General features: G+C 36.4%; 1 protein-coding gene across 6 annotated transcripts in view; it reads right to left on the bottom strand.

Annotated features, from left to right (window-relative positions):
• CDK14 (cyclin dependent kinase 14) overlaps positions 1-21,338 on the bottom strand; it is a 605,513-nt gene that overhangs the window by 225,742 nt on the left and 358,433 nt on the right. For all 6 annotated transcript variants that reach the window (XM_043588815.1, XM_043588812.1, XM_043588813.1 and 3 more), the window contains one exon: positions 15,699-15,819. In XM_043588815.1, the coding sequence (XP_043444750.1) occupies positions 15,699-15,819 (121 nt within the window). The remainder of the gene's footprint in view (positions 1-15,698; positions 15,820-21,338) is intronic.

Below are 21,338 nucleotides of genomic sequence, written 5' to 3'. Positions count from 1 at the left end.
TCAGAATGATCTGCATATCAAAGATTTGGATAGAAGGCTGTAGATAAAGACAGTGCCCAGCTGCTTCTGGCAGGAAGAAAGCAGATGAGCAGGACCATAACTCACTGCAAGTTAGGTCTTTTGTCTTTGTCTTACAACATTAGGCTGGTACCAGAAATCTCCTCAAAGCCTATGTGTCCATCAATAAAAAAGCATCTGAAGCTTTGCTTCTCACCCTTTACTGTGTATGCCAATCACGTGGGGATCTTAGTAGAACAAAGATGCTGACTGACTAGGTCTGGGCTGAGGCCTGAGATCTTGCATTTCTTTTTTTTTTTTTTAATTTTTATTTTTTTCAACGTTTATTTATTTTTGGGACAGAGAGAGACAGAGCATGAACGGGGGAGGGGCAGAGAGAGAGGGAGACACAGAATCGGAAACAGGCTCCAGGCTCTGAGCCATCGGCCCAGAGCCCGACACGGGGCTCGAACTCACGGACCGCGAGATCGTGACCTGGCTGAAGTCGGACGCTTAACTGACTGCGCCACCCAGGCGCCCCAGAGATCTTGCATTTCTAACAAGCCTCTGAGGCAATGAAGATGCTACAGGTCACAGGACCAGAAACTGAGGAACATGAATCTAAAGGAACCTACGTTGAAAGAAATTTTATAATTCAGGTTAATTCTTGGAATGTGTATTCAGGTTCCAGCCAAAGGGACAACAAAGAAACAGCAGACTGGTGAGATAAATTAGATTGAATGCTGGATACAATCTGAATTTTACACACAGGAATGCAATACTAACTCAGACAGGTTCCACATTAATTAACCTAGTAGGTAATTTTATTTAGCCATGGTTCACTGAAATATTCCATTATGCAATTAGAGCTAGTACGATTTGATGCACCAAGGTGGCCATTTATTTATGTCACTTTTCTCTGCTGGAATGTATGTTTTTATAAAATGGACCAAAGAGTTTTTGTTCCCTAGGAGGCTAGCTTCTAAAAGATGAAAATTAAAAAAAATTTTTTTTTGCTTTAACTTGTAAGAAAACTTATTACATGTAACAGATGTGATCTTTTCACGTTGGCATTTGCAGTGTTTGAAAAGTGAAAGATTAAAAAATTACATTCCACATGCCCTTGGTGACTATTGAAGGAACTGAATTGATTAAACTGTCACTCATCATTTACTATGTGGTTAGTGGTTCATTAGGCACAGATAGGCACAATATATCTTAGTCAAATACTTCTGTGGAGTACTTGGCTCTCAAGAAATGAAAACAAAACCAAGCCAAACCCTAGATTGTGTGTAAAAGCCCATCTTGGAAAACATTCAATTCAAAACAATAGACCTTTTATACAAGGGGAAACTCTTAAGATCTATTTTTCAAGCTATGAAACGACTTAAAAAGTTATACTTACAAATTAACCATATCAGAACAAAAATTAAACAAAAGCAAAGAATGAAGTACAGGAAATTAATATAGTTCAGTAACGTCAAGGCCCAGGGTGACCTGCTGCTGACTTGGGAGGAGAAGCCAGGCAGATGAATGGAAGCCACCTTCCCAGCATCCATACCTAAAATAAGACTTAGAAGAAGATCAGGAAGCCCACCCATCTTAAAGTACCAATGGCATTAATGTTCCTTACGTTACAATAATTTAATATCTATCTATCTATCTATCTATCTATCTATCTATCTATCTAAGTATATACATTCCATTATACATATATTCTAGTGTGTGTGTATTTTTAATCATATCACTTTTGCTTTCTGGTCCAGTTACCTGATGTAGAAATTCAGGAATCATCTGAAACCCTTGCCTTTCCCATATTACTCTCATTCAATCATCAAGCTGTCCTATCCTAACTATTCCTAAATATTTCTCCATTCAGGTCTCCAACCACTTTCTCCCTCCCTCCATTCCCTCCTTTTTCTCAACTTCTTCTTAAACTCTGTCCTTCTTCCTTACCCACAAATATCTGCTGTTTCACCCCACGGTGGGATACCTTTGTCCATGGCCTAAGTGTTCCTCAGCCCAAAGTTTTGTCAACTTTGAGAGATGGGTTTGACATGTCAGCCCAAGTAATTACTTCTTGGTGACCCTTCTTTGACCTCCCCCTTCTCCTCAAGTAACCACCAAGGATAGTTTTATCACCTTTGCCTCTGAGCTGCCACTGTACTAACTGCATACCTGTGTTAGAGCTTGCCACACTGCCTTTCCCCCTGACTTTGATGGAATGGATGGATCTTTTCTATCTTTGTAAGTCTGAGGACCTGATCCAGTGTCTGGTACAAAATTGCTGTTTAAGGTAGGCCTGCCTGGCTCAGTCGGTAAACCATCTGACTCTTTATCTCAGGGTTGTGAGTTCAAGCACCAGGTTGGGTGTGGAGCTTCCTTAAAAGAAGAAAAGTGTCCAATAAAATCCTTAAATTGAATGAATGAATGAATGAATGAATGAATTGCATAAGCTGTCTGAGAAGTGTACCTAAACTGCAGTAGAAACGAACTTGATTTAGAACTAATATTATTATATTAAATGCAACAACAACAAAAAAATCAGTTCAGCAAAATATCTAAACCAAATTTCACCGAAATATCTAAACCCTAACTTCATTTGTAAGTCACTCTGAAGGAATTCCAGCGATCTCCATGGAAACCTCTAGTTCAGTGGTACAATTTACTTGAATGCTAAAATCTAAAGCTGGAGGAACTTTATTTTTATTAAAATTTTTTTTTAACATTTATTTATTTTTGAGACAGAGCATGCACAGGGGAGGGTCAGAGAGAGGGAGACACAGAATCTGAAGCAGGCTCCAGGCTCTTAGCTGTCAGCACAGAGCCCGACGCAAGGCTAGAACTCACGGACCGCCAGATCATGACCTGAGCTGAAGTCGGCTGCTCAACCGACTGAGCCACCCAGGCGCCCCATGCTGGAGGAACTTTAGATGATGCTTAAGACAATGTCTTGATTTTTACATGTAAGAAAACTGTACTACATCTTTAAATGTCTTCATTTCAGTACCAGAACCTGAAACTGTGACTGAATCCTGGGCCAATGATCCCTCCATGATGTCAGACTGCCTCCCCAGTTAGAACAACATTTCTACTTGGTTGGGCAGGTCAGATTAGAAAAAGAAGGAATAAAGATGGCAAACTGGTTCTCATTACTGGTGACACAAATGCTAACAAGAATAAAAATAAAACCCAAAATCAAAGCTTCAAAATTAAGGTGCAAGCAGAGAAAACAATTAAACTATCCTTAAAAACTAAAGTCTATCACCATTGTCCACATACTGTAAATAAGACTGTTGTCAACATTTAAAAATATTTGAAAATTCAAATCAGACTCCCATTGATAATGAAGATCAGAGATAAAAATCTTAACAGCTATGGTTATATAGATAAATGGGAATATTTGGACTAGGAACATTGAGAAACTACTCACAATTAATACAAAAATGGAAACAGGAAACACCCTTACTGAGGACTACTATAAGGAAAAAAAATGTAAGACTCAAATGTTGCATTGGATAGCAAAAACATTTTATTTCTTATACTATGGAACAATACAGGAAGAGAGAAATCCCATTTGATTGGTCATTTAAAATGCTACCAGTGAAAGCACTTTTTGAAGGAGTAACTGTAGACCAGGCAGGACAAGAGAAAACAAATTAATAAGCCTTGCACATCTTTAATTTATTTATATGACAGCTGATGCAGAACAAGAAAATTGTAAGATTTCTCCTTGCAATTGTATTAATCCTCCTGCAATAATGTGAAATGAGGAATCAGGGAAAAATGTTCATAGGTATTCTCTTAAAGATCAAAGCAAATGACATATTCAAATCTTTTTAGAGAAACCACCATATCTGCATATCACGAAGAGAAATCATTGCGGAAACCTTCGTGTAAATTACTCTATTATTCCATGAGGAGAATTCTGAACTTCAATTTAGAGTGGTGAGCTGCTATAGTTAGTTGCAGTCATCACATGGCACAGTTGAACTTTGATGGACCATGGGTAAGAATGTTGGAATAGGCACTACGAAGATATATTACTGGATGGATGATATCTGACAGTAAAATATTTGACAACAATCTGATATCTTAAATAAAAGGAAGACCTGAAGGCAAAAACATCCATTTTTGGGTGAAGTCTGTGGGTTTTGTGGAATATTTTCAAAGATGCGCCCTGGAATGTGGCTGTGCAGATTAGACAATTGGTAGCACCAGTGGGTGCTGCTTGAGGTCAAGGACCAGGTCTTCTTCACTCTTGAAACTCTGGACATTCTGTAAGGTTTTGTTGAATGCAAGTAAATGAATGAACAAAGAGACCCCATCCTGTGCAAGGGAGATCTTTGTGGGAAGGATGCTGCCCTAGGACCCCAGAGGCTTTTTTTGTTTTTGTTGTTTTTTCCCTGTGCCACCACCAACCACCTAATGTGGGCAACATAACCAAGGACCCTCAGATTTGGGGGAGAGGGCACAAGGAGTTAAAATGGCCATAAAATAACAACACAACAAAATTATGAATTGATTTTACTGAGTTGCTAAATCTCTGAAACAGTTTCTAAATTAAACATGTTAGGATTAAACGACAAATAGATGAAAATTTATAGAGTTAACATAATGAAGTTTTAAAATTTGTTGAGTTTATGTTAGGCTCTGAATATATACTGTTTTCAGAAGCAAACATGGTAAAAGCTAGTAATCAAGGAAAAAAAAACACTGAATTATCAATGAGAAAGAATAGAAAAGCCTTGCCAAGCTGTACAGAAAATGCAATTATGCAAACATCCCATTCTTAGAATCTACTGTCTATGGAAATACAGAGAAACATAAAATGTCATAGCAAAGGATGAACAACTCACATGTGTATAAGAAAATAGGGAGCTACTCAGATTCTGGATTTTGTTTTAAATGTTTTTATTATTTTAATTTTTGAGAGAGAGACAGAGCATGAGCAGGGGAGGGGCAGAGAGACACAGAATCTGAAGCAGGCGCCAGGCTCTGAGCTGTCAGCACTGAGCCCAACATGGTGCTTGAACTCATGAACCACAAGATCATGCCCTGAGCAGAAGTCAGATGCTCAACCAATTGAGCCACCCAGGCGCCCCTCAGATTCTGTTTTTAGTAACATCATGCTTCAGCTATGGGCCTATCTGAAGGTATGTGCAGCAACCTCTCCAGCCCAAGACCTCACGCATCTCATGTTGGGGGGAAGGGACTATTCACCACCTCCCGGCCTCCTGTCTGTGTCTCCAGGCCCTGATGCACAGCCTGCCAGACCCCCAGTCCAGTCCTCTCCCTTCTATTCCTACTTTGGTTAGAGCCAGAAGGAATGAAGCCGGGGCACCTAGAGACTAGAGCAGGGAAGCGGATAGGAGAGGCACCTAGAAGTGTTCTGTATAGGCTGAGTTTTTAGCAGGGATGGAGGGCCCTTAAGACACCCGAGGGAAACCTGAAAAGAAGGGGAGGGAGTAGGAGGAGAGAACTTGAGATCTAGCCGCTCTCCTTTCGGCCTCAGAAGGGTGACAGAAATGGGGAGCAGAGGACAGGACTACCAGATGTATGGCCTCAGCCCTTCATGTCTTAATACTAAGTCTACCTCCCTGCCCCCCATCCCAGCATTGGGCCATGGTTGCTGCACCCGGGGCTTGTTTTTCAGTATTATAAGCATGCCAACAACACCATAAAGCATTTGGAGTATGAAAAAAAAAATGAAGTGCCTGTCACAGACTATGATTAAGTTTTGTTTATTTTTTAAATGGAATTTGGCAGGCTGTTTTTGGCCACTCATAGTTAAGTTTGACTTTAATTCTTTTCCAATTATTGTATTATTTCTTTCTATCCATGAATGACATCTTTTACCAATACGAATCTAAGGACACTACATTTGAAGACCAAAACTGAAGAAAAAAAATTATAAACATCAAGATTTCTCAATTATACAATATGGTATCTAAAATCAAGAAAGCCACTGGTACAATTAAGTTGTATTAATTCATATGGCAATATACCAGTAAATTAAAGAACACTCCAGATAGTGTAGTATCCTGAGGAATTAATTCACAAATGTCATAACAGTATAGAAGTCTCTACTTCCATCCTTCAATGAACAGTATCAAGTAGACATTCAAATCCCTTTACTAACCACAGTCACACAATGATATTTATACAAGCTCCTAGTTTTCCTCCAATTAGATTTCCATTCAATCACGTCCTTCCTGTACACATAAGTTAACAGTCTACCCTTTCACCTTCATTGGATTAGAAACTTTATACTGAATGAAACATTTGTTGGAAGAGTTTCACTAATTGCTTTTGCTTGTTTTAATAGCAATTTTATGTTGGATTCACACAGATCATTGATCCAAAGGACTGCTTTCTGCAGTCAATTCTTTAAATTCATGTAAAATTTTCATCTTGTTAACAACTATCACTTCACGTTCTATTCCCTTTCATCACTAGCTCATCAAAAGCCGTAGGGATTTCTTTTTAAGTTTGTTTTCATAAATAAAGCTGTCATGATTCACTAACAGTTAGATGGTAAAGGTGACAAATTTCCACTGCCACACTAAGATACCGGCAGTCAAGAGGCCGCTGCCTGCACTATGCTGTTTGATTGGCTGCTACCCATTAGCACCTACAACTCAAATCTGTGTCCAAGCAAAATCACAAAATTCTACAGAGCAAGGACCTTAGGAGTCAACTGTCCATAGTTAAAGCCACAAATATTAAATTATCAACAACAGTAGAACATGTGGTAAAATGTGCGCAGACCTTCTTCACCAAAGTGACCAAAGTGTCAGTTAAAGAATACATTTTAAAGAAGGATAAAATAAATAGATGACGAAGCACAAGTGGATGAGAAAAAACTTTTTTTTAGAAGATGTGGATGAAGATGTGGCAAATCTAAGTTGACCATAGGCAGTTACTACTTCAAGTTATAGGCAGACTATTTACCCAGGACAACTCGGGACTTGGAGATACAGGTTCTAGAAAGTGTGAAATGAGTCTACAACTGGAAGTAGAGTGGAGAACTGGAAGTTTATGCAAAGAAATTGACCCACAGGTCTTCTCTGACCATCTGGGTGTTTATTCTCTGGAGAAATTAAATCCAGAAGGCCTCAATTTGAGAATAAAAGAGATTAGGGTGAGGTACAGAGCTGAAAAAAAGGGAAACTAAGTGAAAAACATGTATACTGGTCTCTGTAACCATCAGCTCCCCTCTCCTGTCTTGCCTTGAGGATGCCAGATGCCAGGAATCAGCATCTGAGGAAGAACAAAGGCTAGGATTTCAGACATAGACATTTGGGGATCTCCCAATGAAAAGTTTAGCTTTTTGACTCAACGATATGTAATAAACTGATCGGTCAGCTGGTGCCCCCTAGGTATACAGATTTGTAGTACCTCATTTATGAAAGTAAATGGACAGGCCAGGATTCCCTCCTCCCCCAGTGCTGTATTTGAGGAGAGCTTCTAATAGAAACCAGGGAAAAAGGAAGTGGGTACTTACATATATGGTAACTGAAATTTTTCAGAAAAAACAGAAGGTTTAGAAGATAAAAAGTTGTAAAGCAAAGGGCACCTGAGTGACTCAGTCTGTTGAGCATCTGACTTCAGCTCAGGTCATGATCTTGAAGTTTGTGAGTTCAAGACCCAAATCAGGTTCACTGCTGTCAGCTTGTCAGTGAGGAGCCAGCTTTGGACCCACTGTCCCTCTCTCTGTGCCTCCCCACCGCCCACTGACTTGTGCTCTCCCAACAATAAATAAATATTTTTTAAAAGTTATAAAATAAAAAATATTTTTAAAAATTTTGGATTAAGCTAGGAGCTTCAATACCAAACTATGATAAATTTTCCAAAAAGTGAAGACCAAGAATATGGAAGGAAATAAATTTTAAAAAACTAAGAGATTTTCTAAAAACTAATATATGTATGTCTTTATATTGAAGAAATCTACCCAGCTCCAGTTGAAAAAAACAACCAAAGCACAATATCATGAAATTTCAGTATATCAGGAGTAGAGAGAAAAGTCTAATATTTTCTAGACAAAAAGTATGAGGGGGCATACAAATGACTGAGAGAAAGAACAGAATCAGATTCTCAGTAACAATAGTAGAAGTGCTAAAGAAATTAAGCAATGCTTTCAAAATTCTGAGGGTGGAAAAAACTAATTATATATCCAGCCAAAGTTTAAAATTAATCATATGTGAGAGTGGAATAAAGACATTTTCAGAAAACTTAGAATTTGAAAATTGTATCTCTAATGCATTCTTTCTGAGTACTAAAGAAGGAAGACATGGAGTCCAGGAAATATGGGATCTGGAACCAGTAAAGGTCCAGAAGGAAAATGAATCTAACCCAGAACAGACCTTAATGAGGTGATTACTTACAGAGGTGTAAGGGAACCAATAAGACATAGTGAAACACTAAGAGGCTAGCAACAGCAGGAAGCCATTACCTGCTTTAGAGCTAACAGCCATTATTCTCCCTAGAATTAAGAAGGCCAAGTATTACTGGAAGCTATTAACAACTAGAATCATGGAAGAAGGGCATACCCACAGAAGTTATAGTCAGTCATTTCCAGAAATATGGACTAAAGAAAAGAATTAAGGAAGAATATTCAGTCTACTTCTCCCTGTCCATTACCTGAACCAAGCTGGAAACCAGTAGCCAAGGCAGCTTGGAGGATAAGTTAGGGGTTAGCTGTCCAGGGCATAGGGCCTGGCACAAATGGACAGAGTACAGATTTGGAGAGAAACAAATGACTATCTTGGGACCTATAATAATAGTAGAGGATCATATGGAAGTCACAACGTGACAGATATTCAGCTCTGCTAAAGCAAGGAATCAGAGAGCTGAGAGGAATGTTTTAATGAAGCTGAGGGAGGGAGGTGTCAAGAAAATTAAATGGGATTAATAGATTTGATGATGTGATTGAGCATTTTGAAAATTTTTTTCATATGTAATTGACAAATATTTTACACCTATAAATAATGAATAATAATAACAAAGACAACTAAGTTTGTAGAAATCACAGACAATTATAAAGTCCAAGAAAAACAAAAGGTTACACAAGAAGAATACATCATCATGAATACTACTTGACTTACCATGAATAATATTTACATATTAATATGTCAAAATATGATACAGATTCTTTATTGGGAGCATAACATGAAGCTGGAGAGGGGTAATGGTGATGAAAGAAAATTAAATCCTCATCTACCATAACACCTACTTAGTAGTTAATATCTAAAATAATACATCAATAAATAGAAATATAAATATAAAACTGAAATATTTTAAATAACTATGGAGGTAGATATGAAAAGAGTTGAAAGCACTTGCCTCTGGGAAATAAGAGGGTTAAGTATGGGTAAGGCAGAAGATTACTGTTTTTGCTATTATTACTGTTGTGGTCCTTATTAGTTATACCTGAAATAGTTTTTTGATTTGGAAACTGAAGGATAGTTAAGGGATTTAGTCAACAAAAATCACATGTAAGGAGTGGCAGAGACAGAACCTAATTTAGGCTTTTAATGTGTTTTCTACTACAACTTTGCCTCTCCTTAACACAGCAAACCACTGCTAGTTACATGATTACAGAAATGATTTCTGATTTCTACATGAATAAAAACACAAATCAAAACATAAAAGGTACTAATGTATAGCCAATTTTCTCTAAATTTGGAGGACTTAATTTATATATTTCCAAATTAAACACACACACACACACACACACACACACACACACGAAAGTAGGATGAGAACATCATAGGTCAAAATTTCTTTCTAATTCTCTAGACACAGACAGTATGTTAATCTCCCTAAAACCAAATATAGAATCCTCCATTTCTCCAATATATCCTGTAGCCGTTGAATGCTATACTTCAATAGAAATGCAATATATTTGGGTTAGCTGATTAACATACTAAGAGCTGACAAGGAAACTATTCTCAGCATTTGTGGAGTCTTATATTTCCTAAAGAATTTCACATTCAATCACCTCTTGCAATTCTCAAAAACTAATGAGGCAGTTGAATATATGCAGGGCTTTCTTAATATTGTGAAATGTAGTCATTGTGATTGGCTATTCAAAACTCATCCAAAAATCAGTTTGTAGGTAGCCATTTACTGTGCCAACTTTGATAGAAACAGATAAATTTTAATTTGTTTTAAAAATATTTAGTAGTGAAGACTACATATAATGCCTCATTTTATATGTTAGTATTTAGCTAAATTATCACTAATAAATGGCCAAACGATATCCATTAAAAACACACATACACTGTTTCACAAACACACATTGATGAACAATATGGGATGTAAAAATCATAACCATGCTAAGCTTTCGATAGAAAAAAATAGAACGGACTCCTTCTGCACTCCAACATCATAGCTAAATTTAACACTCTGGTAACCACTCTATAATGCCATAATAATCTAAGAGAATTGTACTTTTGGAGATGATTCATTATTAAGCAATGTAATAGAAGTTTTCTGCTAGGCATCTTGAGTTTGTAGCCAGGAGTCCTTGGGTCTGAATTAAGCACTCAAATGCATTAAGGCTCTTCTGACAACTAGTATTTGGCCAATTATTGCTCTAGTGCTTTATGAGAAAGATGGCCAGATGTCCCAGTTAAATCTCTGTTTTATACCCACTGCCCTAGCAGAATAACTATTAACTTTCAAAGATATCCTGGTAAGGATGATATTCTACATGGTCTTTCTAATTTTAGGGGACTTCAGTAGTAGAAATGGGCTCAGAAACCATGGCTGTCCCATAAATTCAGCTTTCAACCACCCAGATTCCTGATGATACCCTGTTCTTTTGTTATGTTCTATTGCATTGTCAGAGGCTATGCCAACGAGTCACTTGGATCATGTATTATTTCAACAGTTCTCAAGAGCTCTTAAAGAGTTGTTACTTTTGACAGTGATTAATTTGAATCCTCCTTGGTCTTATGAACTGACTAATAAGAAAGTGTGTAAATAATGTTGACAGATAGATGACTTTATGTAACTCCTGAAGTGCAATTCTCATTCTTACTACTATTCTTTTTGAAATGGAGTCATTCATTTTAGCAGAAGTGGTAAATGAGTAATGGTTAAGAGTTGGGAAAATACATGCCAGCACAGATATTGGTCTCATGAAAATGTATTCAATCCAATGAATCACGTTGTAAGTTTATTTCAAAGAAATTCCTCCTTGAATAAAACGGCATAATACAGAACACTGACATGAGGGGAGAAAGGCAGTCCACAAGCCTGCTGAGTGCGAGTGAAAGCCACCTACTTTATTTGAAGCATGTAAAGGATCCAAAATGACTCAGAGCATAACCTAAGTTATAAAAATGGAATTGAATGTATTGAGTTTTAGAATCACTTTACTAGTGAAATAAAAACCAATTTCTTATAAATCACCTTAAGAGATAATGCAATATGTTGTAAAAAGAAAAGGCTTTGCAGTGAGTTAGCCCTAAGTTTGCATGTTGTCTCTACTTACTAACTAAAAGACCTCTACTATCTTATTTAGTCCGTCTGTGTTTTGTTGCCTTCTACTGTGTCATGCTGCAGTAGATTAGTAATCAAAATGCATAAGAGAAACTTAGAAAACAGTTTGTGTCCAATAAAAGTATTTATTATTTTTACTATTATTATTACTATTAAGACTCAATTATTATTACTACTATCACTCAGTTACTCAAGGCAGGACCTCATATAGAACAAATTTATTTTCAGGGTGGGGGTGATAGTAGAATTCATTTATGATTCTCTCTCATAAAACACTGGTAAACAAACCTGAGTCCCAGGAAATCTTATTTTATAACATAAATTTCCTTGGTTCAAGAGTGATCGTTAAGAACGACAGAACTCTGTATGTTGCCAATATGTATGGTGATTAGACTTATTTAATAAAAAGCAAAGCTAAATGGCCTTATAATATTCAATAAGTAGGCAATTTCTTTTCAGATATATGCAAAATCAATTTGGAAGCAGACATTTTTCTATATATCAATACTGGTATGGGAGTTTTTTCCTAACCACCCAGCTGCTACAATGTTAAATAAATTAATTTTAATCTTAAATCAGAGATGTAATAGAGAAAAGGGTGATTTAATATGCAATCTCATTACATTTGACAGGCTTATTTATAAATGATTTGCCCCACATTTTGACAAGCATAGTTAATATGTTAATTAGCTTTTAAAAAGATGATGACGGGAAGAGAATGGCAGGCTCTCCTTCTTCACACATCATGTTGGGGAGGGCTGTCACTGATTCCACAAGGTAGGGCCACTACATACTGTGGCCCCAGAAGCACTGTGATGTGGCTGAGATACTATTACTTCTTAGCTACATTAGTCACCTTCTGTTAAAAATTAATCCCTTGTAAGTAATCCCAAGTGACCTTCCACTTTAGAAAACAAAGGCCGCTCTAAACATATTTATGAGCTTCTCTAAAGAAACAGAAAGCTTATGCAGAGCAATGACCTCCACGGCTAGAGCAGAACTCCCTGACAGGGGAGGAACTACGCAGATAAGCTGCTTTTCACATCTGCACTTCTCATAATGTGGTTCTCAGTACTCTGTAAGCCTTTTGGTTTAGAAGCTTAAAGATGAATTCCTATGCCTTGACTTTCAAAGAGTGACAAAATCCAAGAATTAAGAGAAGTTATACACGAGACAACGTCCAATTTGATTCCTCTGCCAAAATCCTCTTTCATGGAGGGAGACAAAGGTATCAAAACCTGTGTCTCCTGCTGTGTTCTGGAATCGCACAGTATGTTTATACCTTGCCACGGTGCTGGAGACCCAGCGCGGTAAATCATAACACAGTGAGCTCTGATTTTCCGACACTTGCTGCCAATGTTAATGCGTATGTGTCTTCATTAATATTTTTACTGCCTGCGGCTATTTAAACAGAAAACTGGAAAATGTAACACTGTGTAGGGATCGTTAGTTTTTAGTTACTACCCTACTGCCCCAGGATGGTAAATGAACTGTAAAAATCGCCTGAACCCACTACCACCTGCCTCCCCGCTATTGTTCATGCATTCATATTTGCACTTCTCCTTGGTGCAGCTGAGCCATGACTCAATTACAGTCCCATTTCCAGTTCTGTGAATACCCGGCATCGATGTCATTGATTATGCAAAAATCAGTGCCCTGTTAACTTCTCTCTAACTGGAAAAATATATACACTTTATTGGACTTAGAGGATAATAACAAAATGGCTTTTAGAAAACGGCTTGGAATGAAATCAGAGTGAGAATGACAGGCATAGCATAGACATAACTCAGATTTTAGGGGTTGAAAATGAAAAGCCATTAAGCATGAGAACTGCTCAAATACAACACATTTACTATTTGGTTTTGGCAATGAATAATCTTGGCATGTAGACAAAAGGGCATTTGGGGTCTTCTACATTGTATCAGTTTTCCTCCCTTCCACTTAAATAACAGTCTTCCTCTTATGCTTCATTATGTCTCTGTGTAAAGCAAATTAATAGAAAGTACCCAAGCCTTCTTCAAGAGGATGAACACACGCACACACAGACAGATGTGAAAGAAAAAAAAGGTGGGTGCCCCAGGTTGGGGCACAGGCTGGAAATCAAATACTACATATCAGAAACAGAAATATCAGCAAGTCATAATCCATGTGGTTCTTTGTACGTTAAAGAGCACTTTTAAAGGTTTGGAAAAAATTAGCCACTAGTGTATAAAAAACAGCTTCTTCCGATTATGAGGGTAGAGTCTTAACTGAACTGCCAAGCACTAAGACAAGACTGGCCCCAAGCCACAAATATTTCCAAACTATGTTCTATTAGTAGAGTCCTTAACTGACCTCACTGAAAGACAACCTAGAATTTTCATACTTGAAAAAGAGAAAAATAGTCCGTAACTCGAGAATATTAATTAATGCTTATTTATATATCCAACTCCCAACAGTGAGGCAAGAAGGAGGAAGGGAATGAGAAAGGTAGTAACTGATATCCTGATGTAGTAACTGACCTTTATTTCCAACCTTTTCCTCCATTACCACTAATGATCAAAATATGTATTTTGCCCAAGCCCCTGACTAGCCTTGGGGGAAAAAAGTAATTGTGTAAACAAACAAACAAAGAAAACTGTGATGAAAAAATGAATTAGCTTAGCTCCTTAATAATAGATGGTCACCTTTGTTCTCTGGGTTTTGGAATATGCATTACGATGGTATTAGATTTATTATAAGGCATCACAAAATTTATGACAATAGATTTTAGGCTGTTTGATGATCCAGATTCTTTTATAGCTCTATTGAAAGCTACAGATCTACACCCCATAAAAATAAATATATTCATGTGTACGCAAAATGTTGCATATATTTTCAGTGGTTTCACAGATCCTGAAATCCTATTCTTGGGCAGGGGGGTGGTGGTTGCTGGAACCTAAATTAAGAAAATCTACATTGTGCCCTACATCACAAGGAACTTGATTGTTTTCTCACTGTAAAATGTTTGGATCAAAAACATCAGGACAGAAGCCAGGCCCCTCATTACAGCCTAATTTACTGAAAGCCAAGATTACTGAGGGAAGAACAATGAAGTAAGTACATGGCAGGAAGATAAATAACACATGGGGAAGTTTTATCGAGGTCATAAACATTATAAGGACATGCAGCTGAATTCTGCATATGGGGGCATAATCATTCATGGAAGATGATTCCTAGCATAAAATAGCACAAGTGTTATGTGAGTTGTTTTACTTTGAACACAATTTTGAGTCTAGAAAAGAGATTTTTCTACTAATAGAGGACATTTTCAAGTCACTAAGAAGCCTTTCCTGAGTACTAAAAATAAGATTATTCCCAGGGTGCCTGGATGGCTCAGTTGGTTAAGCATCCAACTCTTGGTTTCAGCTCAGGTCATGATCTCACAGTTCATGGGATCAAGCCCTGCGTTCTCAAGCACAGAACCTGTTTGGGATTCTACCCCCCCCCCCCCCTGCCCCTCCCCTGCTCATGCTCTCTCTCAAAATAAATAAAGTTAAAAAAAAGAATATTCCCTTATTTGATTATTTGATTTAGATCACACTGGATTGGGAGCTCATTATACTTTATAATTAATCATAATTATCCATTAAAACTTATTAATCTTTGGGCTTCCTAAACAGGTTTTTAAGTTTTGCTAAACCATTGTGTGAAACCGAGACTCTGTTGAAATTAAACTTATTGTGATATTTTCAAAAAGTAATTGTTTTATATCATTTGGGTTATTTGTACCCAGCTTTCTAGAGTGTACTGCACCAAATTTAGTGCCTACACCAAAATTTTCGGACCAGTTAATTTGAGCTTTGTTGTTGAACTTAAACATGTTTCCTACTACTTCCAACCCATACTACTGTTTAGAGATATATACCTCCTTGTTATAAAACAGAGCTGCAAATTGAGACCCTTAGAGAGAAAAACCATTGTACTGACAGAAAAATACTTCTGCCCCTTGTCCCTCAAGAACCATTACCAGACACCATCTGCAAGGGAGCCTTTGATTAAGGAATATTCTCAATCATGCTTTTAAAAAAAAAAATCCAGCAATACTGCCACACACAGGCAAACACTGCTGCACCATTAATCTTCATTCAAACTATTAGAATGTTTGTCTGGGCATGACCCAGACCAGGCATTACAGATAGATTAGCTAGAGTAAATCTTCCATTTCTCACCACATGTCAAGGCAGGTGGAATATTCTGTTGAGCCCAGGAGGACATCTGGAGGTCTGTACCACAAGGTAACCACTTCATTGGAGTATGTGTGGCTAGGGACAGATTTTGCTCTTGCAAGACCTGTGGAATACAGGAAACATAAAGAAGTTGATAGGCATTAATAGAACAAGGGAATTTAAATTTGAATGTTCACAGTTTTAAAAGGTCAAACATGACACTGTAATACAGAATCACAAATGCCATGTCAAGGTTACTAGAAAGGCTGGGGAAGGTATATTGTGTTCTACCTGTTTCAAATAATGCTAATAACTGATAGATCAATTGTTTTCCTACTGAAGCATCATAAATCTGATAAAGTCCTAGAAGAGTAAACAAATAATTCATAAATGATTAGATATTACACAGAAGCTTAGAAATCTCTTTGACTTTCCAAAGAATGTTCTATAGAATTCTAGTTCTGAGAGTTATAAGTAAGTGCTACAGAAAAAGATTCCAAGGTCAAATCATTTTGGGAAAAAATGGTTTAACAAGTTAAAAGTTAAAACAGGTCTTCATACTGTACTACTTCTCAGTGTTCTTAATTATTCTAATGTGTATTGTGAATCTGAAAGAAGAGAATATGATGCTTTTCTCAAAGGGTTTTTCCAAAGCTTCTTTTTCTTTCAGTGTTCTGTTAAATGCTCTGTGGGAAACATTTATTTAGGAAGATCATTTGAAAACCACCTAAATAAATAATTATAAAGGAATACTTAAATATGAAACAATGGGATGACGAGGTCTAGTATAATAAATAAAAATGTTTCCTAAGAATTTAAAAATGGAGAAAATGGTCATAGTAATATGTTGTGCTAGATTATGTGCAGTTTGACCTCATAACCATAAAGACTTTAGCATTAAAAAAAAAAAGAATGGCAGAAAATATTTGAATGTCTTCAGTGGCTAGCTCTGGAAAATGGGATCATTCAGTTTTGTTCTTCACTTAATACACTCTTCTCAATTTTTTCCCCAAGTTTCCTACAATAAATATATAATTTCTTTTAAAAATCACAAAATCTATAAATGTTCTTTTTAAAAGAAAAAAATTCAGCTTTCTATCTGGGTATGTTCATTAATGACAAGTGAAAAGTATTATTTATCACTGTGAGGCTCAAAGCACATGTACCATTTTTACAATAAATGTACCATAACATTTATTTTAATGTTCTGACAATTTAAATTTTTAAGTAGTACTTAGGGACATAATTTTTTTCCTGTTTATTAAATACTTGATAGTCCCTTAACTGTATTATATGAAAATGTTAAAATTAAGAGGACAGCTGATGAGAAATTTCTAATTAATTCAACTATGGTTAGAGTAACTCAATTTTTTCTCTAACACAGGTTTTATAATAAAACAATAGTATATTATAAATTGTTTCAAGTTTATAAGTATTCCATATCAACATGTACAAACTAACACACACATACTTATATATATTCTCCAACTTTTCTATACATGAGTGGAACCACTATTTTTAATAACAGATTTCCATAATAACCTCTACTTCTTTTCTCTGCAAAGTTTGATCCTATCTCAATTCAGGTAAAACTGAACAATAGATAGGACAATCAGAATGGTAAAGTGTTTCCAAAATTTAATAATCCCATCAGAAGATTTAATTCCTCAAATTAGCATGTTTCTATACACAGACCAAAGAAGTACAAGTCCTGAAATAGGTTCTGACTCGTTCCATATGCTCTTGTCAAGTGAAATGGGATGCCAAAAGCATTCAGGCTGGATTCCCTTGGTTTTTCTGAGGCCCTGTTGACAGAAAGCTAGGCTAGAGGGATAGGAGAATGAAAAAAATCTGAGATTTTCTTTGACAGCTCAAAAGACCAGGCTGGTTATAGAAAATTGTGGTACTTCCCATTTCAAAGAGAGAATAAAAACCTCAAAATAAGCTAGAAATAGTATAAATCTAAATAATTATGCGATTTTAGGTCCATTATGTTCACTCCGAATGTAAGTTTGTAAAACTGGTTAAATACATCTGAAAAATATAAAAAGAAAAAAATTCTTTGTTTCCATTATTGTCCTCCTTCCCATATGTTTATTAGGTCAAGACCTACGCAAACACCATTCATATGGGTCATATAACTTCTCAAATCAAGAGTGAAAATGAATTTGCAGTATCTAGCTTTTTAATGTATTAAGATAGTTTCTTAAAATGGTTTGCATGTTAATGTGTCATATTGAAGAATGTTACTGTATTTTTAAGAAACACTCTTCTGTATCGCTTGAGAAAAACTTTTCTATCCTCTTACTTTGATATAGTCAATTAAGACATTTTCTTGTGGAAATGGTCCTGTATATTGATAAACAAAAGGCTTTAACCCTGAAAATATGTCTGTTCAGTTACAAAGATTAGTAAATCCCGAAGTTTTTCAGGGAGGGAGCAAATTATTAAAACAATGAATCAAAAAAAAAAGGTATACCTTGAAGTAGGATTATATAACTACATTGTTAATCCATATTTTTGGTAAAGATATTGCTATGTATTTACAGTCATGCATCAAAACACGCTTACTCATGCAGAATTTATTAAACCGCATCCTCCAGTTGAAGGAAAACTGTAGGACAGGATTAATTAGCACAGCATGTGTGAAAGCTTTCTCTGTTCCTTGTCAGTTGCTATGGTTACACTACAGGAAGAGAGCTACACTACCTTTAAAAAAGGATGAAGTTCATGGGTTATTATCAAAACTTCTTATATTAATGTTTAGTTTGAATTAAAGAGTCAAAAAGCAAAGTGAAATGCTAAACAGATGGGTACAGGTTATTTGCACACTGCCACTTTGACGGAGCATGTGCATAAGAAAGGGGACATCTAAAATGGCTTACATAACAATTCATCATATCCCACTTTAAGAGGTTACCATTTCTAACTAAAGAAAAACCCTAGGACAGAGCAAAAAAAAAAAAAAATCCTGATATTTAAGTCCTATTGCCAATTATCCAAAGTTGGGCAACCTTGATACTACCTAGCACAGAAGCATCTGAGATTTCCAGAAGAGTGAATCTTTACAGTTAATGTCTTACCCAATGAAAGAATTCCTCTACATATCTCTATGGTTATCCAACATCTGCTGCCACCTTGAACCTGGTTCTCTCCTCTGGGACGGACACAGAATAAATCATGTGACAATGCTTCCAACATTTGTGCCGAACAGACCAGTCGTTCAGCATCAATCAATAGACACTCATCAGGCCTTATCTGCAGGGGACACTGTTGGCCACCCCTCTTTTAAATTTACTCATTTGACTTTTTGGATAGAGAAAAGTTAACAGGAGTGTCTTGGTCTCCATCTAGGATCTTTCCCTACATGCCCTTAACTGCTGGTTTTGGCTAGGGTTATAGAGTCAAACCAGTCCTTTCTCAAGTGTATGGAGGTAACTGTGGCTAGTGCCATGTTTTAACATCATCCAGAGGCGATTTCTCACAAGATTTTACCTCCAGCTCACATTTGTCCACAGGTTTCAGATCTGAGGCTATGCAATTCCTTACTAGGCATAGGTATAAAGATATTGTACAGGCACTCAACATGACCCAACTACAAGTCCCCACAGTCATGTGCAGGGAATATGCCATGAGTCCAAGAATAAATGCATTTCACTGCTTCAGGTTCCAAAAATGATTAAAAAAATTCTTTTAGCTGTACACAGATATACATTAGATTTCATGTTCCATGTATAAATTCCAGTGAGTCTCTTGTGCAGACAGTTTAATTGGGCAGGGATTGAGTAACCTCTAATTCTATGAATAAAATTGCTAAACCTACCATAGGGGTACAAGGATGGTAATTCCCATGTCTCTGCTCAACTCTTTGACCGAGGAATTGAGAAATAACTGGCAACAATGACTTGTTTCTTTCTAATTATTTAGAATGGCAAAAGCTAGATGGACTTGCAAAAACCAACTGAAACACGATATAAAAGCATAGCTTTCACCATTTCCCAGCGGACATGCCACTGTTCTGTGCTTGTCAGTAGTTTTGTTTTTATATCAGGGTAACTCCTATACCCCTCCCTCAACATATCTCATTTCCCAAACAAAATAATCAGAAAGAGTATCTTGCTCTTAATCACAAAATCAGTATTTCTAGGACAGCAGCGCTTTTCTTCACAATTTGATTCCAAACAGACGTGAAATCCTTGGGTACTATTTTACCATCTGGCAGTTAGTCTGGAAAGGGAAAGACTTCTCTATTCCATGTGCCAGTCCATAGAGTAAGGGCAGAGAAAGGCTTTTATGTATTTTTTTCCATTCCACAGTCCTGGGAACTGGTCAGAAACTTCTTTTCTCGTATAAATTTTTAAAGGAGTCCCCTCCCTCCTAGAGGATTTATATTAATACCTTATGATGTGCTAAAGCAGTTTGAAAGTTCTTTACTGCTGCTCTTAGAATGTACCAATAAACAACCATCATACAAAACAAAACAAAAAGTATTTTCTTCTGGTGTTCTCCAGAGTTCTGGCTTTAACCTCTTCCCTCTGCACCTGGTAAGTTTTCCTGGGTGATCTGAGTTATTCTCATGGCTTCAGTTACTGTCTATATGCTAATGATCCCAAATAAATATCTCTAGCATCAATATTCCCCTAAAATTTTATATTTTTATATTAAAAAGCCCACTTAGATCTTACGTAGGTATCACAAATATTTTTCTTGTCTCCAATTCTCCCACCAATGTTATCTCCTCCAATGTTCTAGAATTTACCACCAAACATCACCATCCATTATCCAACAAAGCCAGAAGGCTTGTTTCATTGTAGGCTCCTTCCATTTACAAAATTACAGAACTCAATGGATTTTACTTTATAATTTCCCGTTTCTTCTTCCTTCTTCTTAGGTCCCCCTCATCTTTTGCTGGATTGTGACACTAACCGAAAGTCTGTCCATGGCAAACAATTATCAATTTCAAAATACTTTCTAAACAATAAAAAAAATCTACATTTGTTGAAGTTAATTAATAGAAAGTTATAATTTGTTTGGAACACTCTTCAGTGTGAAACTTAATAAAAGATTTCAATGTCCAATCTTTCCCCATAAGCACTATGAAAGTTGGACATTCTCCAATCCCCTTGCCCATTTTTGCCATCATAGGAAGCACGAAATGTGGGTATTTGAGGTTATTTTCATACATTTAATATCACCTGGTATTACTTAAAGTGGAAAAAAAGTTTTAGGATACAATTATAATATCCTTTTCTTTCCTTTGATGAAACATCTTTGTTTTCTTTTTTGTCCAGATTTCTATTTTAACAGAAGCTAGTCTTTGCAGGATTCCAAAAATCCGTTAAGAATGTTTTGATTGGCATTTGTTAGAGTTTTTCAACTGAATAGGAGTAATCTTTGAAAATAAATTCTAATAAAATAAAGTCCAGAAGCCATTTTAACATGTTAATGCAATATTTTATTTTACTCTGATTTTATTTAATTATCTTTGATTTTTAAAAGCTAATAAATTATGCCTAATTACTACCTATCCTAAAGGGCATAGATTTTTTATCTTTCCTTTTATTTTTTTATTTTTATTTAAATTTAAGTTAGTTAACATATAATGTAGCCTTGGTTTCAGGAGAAGAACCCAGTGATTCATCT

This window comes from Prionailurus bengalensis, chromosome A2, assembly GCF_016509475.1.
Source record: "Prionailurus bengalensis isolate Pbe53 chromosome A2, Fcat_Pben_1.1_paternal_pri, whole genome shotgun sequence".
Taxonomy (NCBI): Eukaryota; Metazoa; Chordata; class Mammalia; order Carnivora; family Felidae; genus Prionailurus; species Prionailurus bengalensis.
The sequence above is the reverse complement of the archived record's forward strand: the minus strand, read 5'-3'. Positions and strand labels throughout refer to the sequence as shown.